Below are 10,591 nucleotides of genomic sequence, written 5' to 3' on the forward strand. Positions count from 1 at the left end.
AAGTGTCAAACTGACATTGCTGGAATATTTTGTTTATTTTAGTATTACTTGAATAACTCATGAAGGTGTTGCTGTCCATACCCAGTGGCCCAAAAATGTCCCAATGGTTTTTTTTGTGAAACTCGATTTAACACAATTTTACTACGTGAGGTCGATGTCATTTTGCTTTTCTTACTATTATAAGTAAACATGGATGTCGGGAAAAGAGTTGTGTATATTTTGAAAAATGAAAACCTAGTATACCAGTTTAAAGGAAAACCATATATTTACTGCAGTTAAGACTGTAGCTTCATTTAGTAAATAAATTTAAAGATTCACCATTACTCTGTCCGATAGCACTTCCCAGATCAAAAGCCCTTAATATATGAGGGTGTATTTTACTGGAAATGTTTCATCTTGATTTTATTATGAAAAGAAGTTGTCAAGGGTGAGCAAATTTACTTAGAATGACAAAACAAGACACAACCTGATATTTACTGCATTGCTGCAGAGGTCATTCTGATGGTGATTGAAGCACGACAGGCAAATCATTCATATTGTATATTATCAATATATTACTGTAGTCTGAATGAACTCTCATAAAGAATTGGGATGACTGATTTATTCTACATCAGTTTATTGGTGAAATGCGGGGACTAAAAAGTGAAGCAAACAAATCTTTCTAGAAACAAAAAAACAATTTATTGATCAAACACTTGAGGACATTCTGTTTACCTCTCTAAAACAGTCAGGATTGTATGTCTCAGTGTTTGATTTACAGGTCAGTGACGTCTCTGCTGTCCCAACAGCTTGCACACTGTTTTAATATATGACCTCCATTGGCTGAGATTATTAGCTGCAGTTAAAAGCCATTGAGCACTTACAGTAATTGATCGTTTCCACAATTCTGTCGTGATGACATCAACCAGGTTGTACAAATGACTGTTTTATCTGTATGAATGCTATAAAAACCCAGTCTTTCTGGGGGTTTTTTATTTAACATTTCAAATATATTGTTGCAAATGAAACACACAGGCTGTTTAAATCAAATTTATTTTTTCACAATCTTATGCCATATTGAATTTACATTTTCAGTTGTAAAAGTGCAGAAAATTCCAACCGGACTTGGAAATCTGAGAGATGGTAGAAAGTGCTCTTAAGCTTCCAAGGTGCCTGGCACAACCATGGACAGGAGATTCACTGCATGGTTAGATCAAGCACAATGGAGTCTTAGGCAAAGACGGAAAAATGAACACGCATCACAGAGGATTCTCTTCAATAGAAGGCGTCCAAATGACTCAAAAGCTTTGATTTACATGTGAATGGAAGTATAATAGAAAACATTGGTAAACATATTTTTATGGCGGTCGGCAGCTGACTCTTTCTTGATGGGTATGCTGGGGTATCAACACTTCTCCAAGAAATACCATATCTATTAAATATTTACTCTCATTTGAAGGAGAAATCCAACATCTAGACTTGTATCTGCAGTCCAAGAGTTCAAAAAAAAGTCTGAAGGTCTTAGGGAGGTGAACCATGCTTATATGGGAAAAAAATGGCACCATTGGTTTACATAATGATTAGACAAGAATTATTGAAGTTAACAACATCTGCAGAACAAAAAAAGAGGATTAGTCATAGGTCACTCTCACTGCGGGAAAAAAGGGCTACACCCTTTCTGCGCACAAACTGCGTCAGACCCCACCCTCCCGTCCTTTGCGAGCGACTTCTTCAGACAAGAATAAAAAAGTGGTTTTACTGAAACATTTTCCAGATATAGGCCTTATGAACTGTGACTTAAGTAAATTAGCTTTATCAGTACATTTGGTGTTCTTCAATTAATCAATGGAAATAGAGTTTAGGTAATTCGCCAGTGATCTTATTACGAAAGCAGTATCTCATACAGTCCAGTTTGGAAGTAATTCACAAAAAATACATTTTGGTTCCAAGGGATACCAATGGACTCAAGAATTATACTTATTACTACATGGCAAGATTTGTCATCTTCTAACAGTAAAGACGCAACCACTCTTGACCTTTCAGTCCTAACAACGTTAACCGAGCCTGAGTGCAATGTCAAAGAGTCTTGATACCATCAAGGTAAGAGACATTATCCAAATGGTTTAACAATCTTGTTACCTACTCCTGTGTCTCTTTTTCTGCTCCCCTGGGACGTCTTACTAAAATGAGAAGGCTTGGTGCAATAATCGACTTAGGGCTCTGGCAAGTGAACCACTTTGTGTAATGAAATTACACCACAATTCATATGAATACACCGAAGAGATACCTTGCGTTTGCTTGGAACAAATAGCACAAAAATGTGAGATCTTTGGGTGAATAATGGTTGATGCTGGTGAAACAGACTTGGGTTTTTTTTTCGAAAAATGAGGATGATTCAACAGGATGCAAGGTGGTTGATGGGATGTCTTGATGATTTTTAAATATTGATGATTGTGAAACATAATTAATAGTTCCTTAGCTTACCTTGTTTCTTGTCTTCAAAACTGGACTCGGATCAGCACGATTGGGATCCTTCAGGAGTTGAATAGCTTTTTAAATCTTGTAATTTTATTCTAAAGTCAACTTATGAATGTTTAGAATACTTCATAATTTATATTTAAAATATCTCATTTGAAGGATAAATAATCAAAATACAACAAATACACCTGAGGCTAAGGGTCACAATGATAAACCCAACAAACTTTCAGTACAACACTAAATTAGATATTTGTTCACAACTTACTCTGTATTGTACCATCCTGTGAAAGTCAACCAATGTGGTCTTTCCAACAAACCCACCTTTCCTTTCCACCCGCTGGCCTCAAAGTCAACGCTGGGTGCTGCTGGCTCATGGTTGGCGAAGGCGGTTGAACGGGTGCTCTGAGCTCTGTCTTGGGGTCTTCTTGCTTGCTCTACTGGAGGCAGACTGTCCTGACTGCGTCCTCAGCACCCTTCAAGTCCCCAACTCCTGCCCCTCCTTCAAGCTAGGAGGGGTTGCTGATGTTCTCTTGGGATAGGTGCACTGGCAAGGAGGACTTGCTCAGGCTGGATTTGGACGTGGGTTGGGGAGTTTTTTTGGGGGGGGCCTCTGGTTCCGCATTTCATAAATATTAATACAGAGTCCTCCCCTTTCCAAATGGGGAGATTCTTAATTTTGTTTGAGGGGGAAGTGCTTTATTCACTTAATGGCTTTTATTAGTGCCCGGTCTTCAACTCTTTCATTAGCTAAAGTGCTGCTATAATTTACAGGGTAAAAAGGGGGGTGGGGTGGTGTCTGAGGGGGGTTGATCCTGCTGCTGAGGGACAGGGAGGCAGTACCCTCGACCACTGCAGCTTTTACTAAAAAAAGTGTCTTTTCTCGCAGTAAGAATTTTGTTGCTTAACACCAACTACAACGGATAGCATTTTCAATGACCATAATACTGTTGTAAGTGTAGTCTCTCCTGCAGGTTAGTTGTTATGCGTTCAACCTTCCTGTTTATCTAAATCCTTGTCAAACAGCGAGGACCAACATTTTTTGAACTTTAGATTCTTTTAATAGGAGTTCTTCGTAACAACCACATGGAGAAAGGATGTATTTCATCAAGGTTTAAAACATAAGAATCTGTCTATTGCTCACATGTATTTTATATTTTAATGTTTAATTTTAATGGTAAGTAGACAAAAATATGTACTGTTTTCTGGAACTGAATGAAATATTGGTTTCATATTTTTTAACATTTTGAAAAGCATACCCTTTCCTGTGTGATGCATTTATTGTTTATAAGATGCAAGACACGTTTTTTTTAACCTGCCAAAGCTCAAATCGCAAGACATTGCGGCAACTTTGCAGCATGTCAAATATGCTTTACAACAACCCAATGTCTTTGACAATTAAAGGTAACTTGTGTTTTTTTGCTATTAAATTCCGATGAAGTGTAGATTCACTATTCCTTTAATTTCCAGTCTGACAATATTCATATCATCTCTAGTCTCCATTCTTGAATGTGCACATGCATCGTTCACTGCATTTACAAACCAACATCTGGTGCTCAGACGCAAAATGGCCGCAACACTTAATTCCACTTGCAACATATCGATGTCAGATAACGGGAGCTTCCAGTAGAGCTCCCGGTTCTGATGAAATGTTCTTTATTTTGCTCCAAGGAGTCTTGTTAGTTGTGAACAGCTGGCTTATGATGTCCCCAGACTGCGTCTGAGTGAATGAACTGATTAACCTGAGTGGCCGTCCCTACCAGAGAGAAGGGGTGGGCCACCAGCCTGAATAACTGCCTCCATCATCAATGTCACATAAATCACTTAGCTGGACAGGCCTTTCAAATGAGACTTTTTTTTCTTCTCTGAGCCACACTGCAATGGTTGCAGTAACGCTGTAGCTTAGTGCTATAGTGTGTTTCTGAGCAGGACCGTGTTGCTTTGATGGTGCACAGGATAATGCAACATTTCTTTGACTGGACCACAAGTAGGAAACAGTCTTGATTTAGAGACAAACGTTTCCATGGATGTATTTCACACCCTCGTGCAAAAATCAGTTTTAAAGTAAAATAAGAAATAAAAACCATTAATTTGAAGGACAACTGAAATACAGTTACTATTCTAAAAAAAAACAAAGAACACATGAAACAATATTCCCCCTTTTTTATTTATTGTACAGATTTTAATGCAAGCCTTAACAAATATTCAATATGAACTATTTATGGTGTTAAGTACAGTAGGTTCTTTTCAACTGGACACTTACATTCATCTCATTTTGTATTTCAATTAGAGCAAAAACTTGGATCGAGGTGATGGAGATGCTCTAACAAATATGTTGGGTGACTATTGAGCAACTCCACAGAACATTTTGTGTTATACGAGCCATGCACTGCACCAACATTTATTTTTTCACCAACTGGATAACGTCTTCGTCCTCCATCACATGGTCCTTCCCCACCTTCTGAGGGGTGTGTTTCACCGAGGAGCCCCACACGAGTGCACTGAAAAAAAAAGAAAAGAATTAATCATCACTTCAATTACTGTAGTTTCACACTGCTACAAAAAAAAGAGACTCAATTACTACATAAGAGTATGTGTACAGTCAATATTACCTCTCTTTTTGCTACAACTGCTCTGCACTCATAAGTAACCAACAGGGTGCATTGACACCTTGAACAAAGGCTTTCTAATCACTGGTGTCACTGTTAGAGCCATTTATTCCCTGGAGGATGGCTAATGCTCAGCTGCACTAATATATCGACTGATTGATGATCGCAGCTCTCCAATTTAGAGATGGTGGTGCCATACATCTTTTCAGATCCTAATCCAGACTCTTAGATAAATGCATATCTAGTGTTCATCGGCACAAAGAATCTAAGGGCTGTGATTGAAGCGCTGTGTTGTTTGAAAGAATTTAATGAACAGTTTTCAATCTGGGCTCTTAAACCTTCCCCAAGTAAGAAACCTCATCCTGAATTAACTGCAGTGTGGAGATAAGCAGATAAATGTTTCTGTCTACATAAACTACAAACGTGGTTACATTTAAATGTATGTTTTAAACAGGACTGATAATAGCTGATTTAGCATTCTTTCTTCCAACGTGTGTTACAGTGATTAGGTTTCTTAAAAGTGCACATCCAAAACTGGCATTTCCTCTCAGAAATTGAAATGCTCTATTCTGAACTACTCAACCATCTTGTTCCCTGTTTGAATAAAGGCGTAAAATAATCATCAAAGGGGAGAAAGTGTATATAAAGAGTAGCGTCTGTGATTAAGAGAAATCCATTTTAAGCTAAGTGACAAACTCCCCTTGAGAAAGTGGAACATTGAGTTAACAGTACTCACTACTTCAGTTCTTTGAGGAGGTTTTTGTGGATCTTTAAGCAGAAATCTTCGACAGTCGTATGCTGGTCAGGGAGTACGACTGGAGAAGTGTAATCAGGAAGCTGGCCTTTGGGTTTGGTGTAGCTGTAAATAAACACACGAGTTCAGTCAACAGTCCACCACTGCAGCTTAAATCCCATATTTACTCCTTGTTCTGCAACATTTCAATCTGAATCCTCATTTCACCAAAGGTCGTTAGTGACTGTATAAACTTTATTTACATGCGCACAAGCTGCAGGTAGTCCCACATCCTTTCCAGCAAGTCGTCAAAGTTCCAACGATGGTGGGCGGAGATGGGTACACAGTGAGGGACCTTGTAGATGATGTCCAGCTCTTCGATGGAGATCTGATCGATTTTGTTGAGCACATAAATGCAAGGGATGTAGACCCTGTAGAGACAAGACAGAGTGAGTGGGTGCTGTCCATTCAAACGACTGCATCATCAGCAGCCATCAACGTTGTGTATTCTGTTTTTTACTTATTGAGCCGAGAGAAGCGTGCTCAGGTTTACAAAAAAAAAAAAAAAGAGGACACGCAGTCGAGTCCACGTCTGCGAGACAGAAAACCTATCTACTTTACTGACTTTGTATCACTTTAACCAGCTACAGCCGTAAATTAAAAAAATAAGAGGCACACATCAGAGAACAACATGGTGAACATGACAACTACTTTGCGACTTATTTTGAGTCATTTTAGTCAAAACTCTGGATGTCTCCATAATGAATGCTGTCAGCTTTGTGTACCTGCGTGCTTGTGCATGATGTGTACCGTGCCCAAGCTCACTTCTCCAAAGTGTGCCAAAGCCGAGGGAGTTTACCATGCCTGAGCAGGGTACGGAGTGAACTGAACTTTAGGGTTGAAGCGTGCTTACAGACGGTATGGATTGCCAGTGTGACCACACCCTCAGATTGGCATTGCCTCCTCTTATCCTTCTCAATATCCCTATTCATAGTGCAATTACGCAACAAACAAAGCTCAGCTGTCATCACACATTAAGACGTTCATATTGATTCCGCAACGGCAGTCTGTGAATTCACATTGCGCTGCCGAAGCATGAGAGCTCGGCACATTGGGGGGGGGGGGGGGGATCCACATAGACACACACACAGCCCTGCTCTCCCCTGCTGTAATGCCTCTGTTACTACCAAGGGGGGAGCAATTCGTCCCTCCCATTATGCCTCAGACAAGGCGAAACATCCCCATTCAAACACAGTCTGAATAGGACTAATTTTTCCTTCTTTTTTTTCCAGATTTAACAGCACCTGTGTGTGACCAAGAAGTGTACCTTGCAAGGCAGGCGAGATGCGACAGTGTTTTTGAGCATTTGTGATCGATCATTGTATTAAACAGGCAGAGCATATTTGTGTGAAAGAGATGCTGTGAATGATTCGCTTCGATACAATTACAGGTTTTGAGTTCATACGTATTGATATATTTCAAAGAATGGAAAATTGTTTAAAAAATCCTTTTCCCTAAAATTGTATTTATTCTGCTGAAATGTTTTATGCTCTCTCGGTAAGGCACAGAGAGCATTTATGGAAGAGATGACTCTTTATTCCCTTACAGTTGCAGGGAGGACAAACATACAGTTATCCATATTCTATTTGCACTGTGAAATGGTAATCTCCCATGTTTTTAACTTGCTTGACTTGACTTCATTCATCGTTGAAAATATGCATGAGTCAAACGGTGAGCTGTCTGAAAAGGCTTGCATTAGAATCCCTGTCTGATACACAAACAGCATTTTCAATTGTATCTGCATTGGAGTCATTGGCTATCAGGCCACACCCACTTAGGAGGACTAAGGAAGGCCAATTCTGGCACTTCAGCAGCTTACCGATTTCCCTCCACCACATCAATGAGGTCATCAGCTGTGGAGTCACTGCGCAGAGTGATGTCGGCGTTGTGGATCTTGTACTCTGCTAAGATACTCTTAACTGTATCGCCATCCAGCTCACTTTGGGCGCACTAAAGACGGGGGGGACACAGGTATGGCATTGATCAAGACAGAAACACATAAAACATATTCAACAGCATCTATCAATACACTTTACCTTGTACTTGTACTGCCTGAAGGGCAGTATACTGTCACAGAGTGAAAGGTAATTGTTGTATTTATCAAACAGAAAAGTAATTTAGATATTCTGTCAAAGGCTAAGAAAATGGATATGTTTAAGCATTTAAGTTAAGTGTTGTGTCATATGTCTCCACCAGAGGGCAGCTTTTGAGTGTTTGTTACCAAGGTGAGAGACAATTAGAGGAAAAAAGATATTTTCTGCATTTGATTCAGCAGATTAGTTCAAACATTTAGAGGACATCTTGGTTATTAAAGCCAAACTGTTTGTTCAAACCAATTGGGTGCTAGAAAATGTCCCAACATTAACATAAAGTGACCATCAAGAACAAATATCCCTGGCAACTGAGATCCTGCATGGCAGAGTAATCACAGCATTGAGGGCCATCCTTTTCATTGACTATGGTTCTAGTAATAATCAAATTTCCCCAGCGTATCCCACCTACATTTACCGTGTTTACAGTGTTGAACACATTCAGTCACTACAGCAAACTAAAAGCCCATCAGCAGTTGGTCATCGAGAGGGAAAATTGTGACAAGCTATTCTGGTTTGAAACTGCAGTGCCTCAGTGCAAGGCATACCGTGGCCGTGAAGTTGATGCCTCCTTTGTCCTTCCTCTTGAAGCCGATGTTGGGTGGTTTCTTGTTAAGTCGGATGCCGAAGCCCTCTAACTCGTGTTCTATGAGCTTCTTATGACCGAGAGGCTTCAAGACATCAAGCACTATCAGGATTAGGTTGCAAGTTCGAGCCACTAAAACAGAGGGAGGAGGGAGACGTTCACATTGGTTTGAGAGGAGTAGATCATGGAATTTACTTCTTTTCTGCAACCACTTACATGAGTGTAAATCTCTAAATGGAAGGAAAATGGGTTTGTCACGCTGCACTTTGTTGGCAATATACACCCACAGGACCTCAATACATTGTTTGCCTATATATTGTAGCAGATATAAAACTCCCCTTTCTCGTCTTGGTTTCTAAATGTTGTTATTGCTGCCATTATAAGCACGTAATAGGGCATGTTTATACAAAATAAAGAAGAGAAAACGAAAATAATTAAAGAAAAGCTTTCCCTTGGCACTGATGTCCTTATTGAACATACTATCCTTTTTTATGGTTACTTTAGTCAATAAGCACATATATTACCTGCGATGACCTGTCTTCCTCTCCCCTTGCCATCCTTGGCCCCTTCAATGATTCCAGGGAGATCCAGAAGCTTTAAAAGGAAGAAGCAAGAAATAAGCAAACACATCAGGGGGGAAAAAAACTTAGAACATTATATGTGGGACCAACATAATCTGAAATTCTTGTACCTGGATTTTTGCACCTTTGTAGCGAATGACTCCAGGAACAGTAGTGAGGGTGGTGAACTCGTAGGCTGCCACCTCAGAGTACACACCTGCAAGGTTACTCAGCAGAGTAGACTTTCCAACAGAAGGAAAACCAACAAAGCCGATGCGGGCATCTCCTGTTTTTGCAACATCAAAACCTGAAGAAAAAAAGACAGGATCATTTACTCGAATCAGCCAAATACCTACTTACACTACCAGAATACCAGAAATATATATGAGTGTTTTGTTTCAACGCCTAAATAAGAGTAAAACCGATGGTATGTAATTAAAAACTTGGATTGCACCTTCTCCTGCTGCTCCTCCGCTGCCTCCTTTTGGTGTGATCAGCTCCCTTCTCAGTTTTGCAAGGCGGGCTTTGAGCAGACCCAAGTGGTGAGCTGTGGCCTTGTTTCTTTGCGTCCTGGCCATCTAAAATGAGGAATGACAGATCAAACATCACTTCCATACTTGTATGTCGGATTTTCATTGTTGTCTAAGGGTGCACCCCAATGCATGCTAGGATAGGCTTTATTTATTTAAATATATATACTGAAAAAACGCCTATCCACAAACTTTAATGACAATAAATTAAATAATTTGTCCTTCAGAGATGTTTATGGCCAAAGTTAAAGGTATCTTTACAACACAAAAATAATCAGGTAACTGATGGTACGCCATGTTTTTGTTGTTAATACTAATAATTGCTAGTCTAATTTTCTTGTCTTTCATATCAAGATAATATAGTATTGGTTAAATTAAAAGACTATAATGTGAGTGCTGGCTTTCCCTCAACATCAAACCAAATCTGGTGTCAGCACTGTTACTATGCTAACTGTTACCGATTCAAAACACTAACATTACAATTAAAAACAATACTTTATAGGACATTCAGAAGCTTGGACACATACATATTTTTTCTAACAACGTTTTTAATACACGGAGTTATCTGTAAAGATATATTTAAGTGTACTATAAGGCCCAGCTGTTTGAGCTACTAGCAGCTAACAGTTAACTGAAACGTGACTGATTCATTGGCCAGCTGTGTAATCACAACTTACCTCATTTTCGATCTCTGCTATTTTCGCCAGTATACTCATTGTGACCCCTTGATACAAATAATGTCTCCAAATGAAATTGGTATTACTTTACATTTAAGTTGGCAACCTTAAATGTTGTTTCGCAAGCACACTGGCTACAAGCTACACCAACACCACGCAACTGCCGCTGTGGCATTCATCGCGGGATATCTCGCGAGACTTGGTATGGGGGACACTGTGTGTTGACGCTGGCTGACCGGACAAACTGTAGGGAAAAAAACCTAACCCTAATCCTAAACTGTGAAATAGATAA

The 10,591-nt window shown here is 39.6% G+C and overlaps 1 protein-coding gene across 1 annotated transcript; it reads right to left on the bottom strand.

The window, feature by feature from the left end:
* Positions 1–4,610: 4,610 nt before the first annotated feature.
* drg1 (developmentally regulated GTP binding protein 1) lies at positions 4,611–10,533 on the bottom strand. The gene is made up of 9 exons (XM_079364616.1): positions 10,300–10,533; positions 9,547–9,670; positions 9,224–9,399; positions 9,057–9,126; positions 8,495–8,664; positions 7,676–7,806; positions 6,060–6,227; positions 5,800–5,922; positions 4,611–4,955 (listed from the first exon to the last, which is right to left on the bottom strand). Exons 1-9 carry the CDS (start codon positions 10,336–10,338, stop codon positions 4,856–4,858), a joined length of 1,101 nt encoding a protein of 366 aa, XP_079220742.1. The 5' UTR covers positions 10,339–10,533; the 3' UTR covers positions 4,611–4,855.
* Between the last annotated feature and the right edge of the window lie 58 nt (positions 10,534–10,591).

Source organism: Symphodus melops (assembly GCF_947650265.1).
Source record: "Symphodus melops genome assembly, chromosome: 16".
Lineage (NCBI taxonomy): Eukaryota > Metazoa > Chordata > Actinopteri > Labriformes > Labridae > Symphodus > Symphodus melops.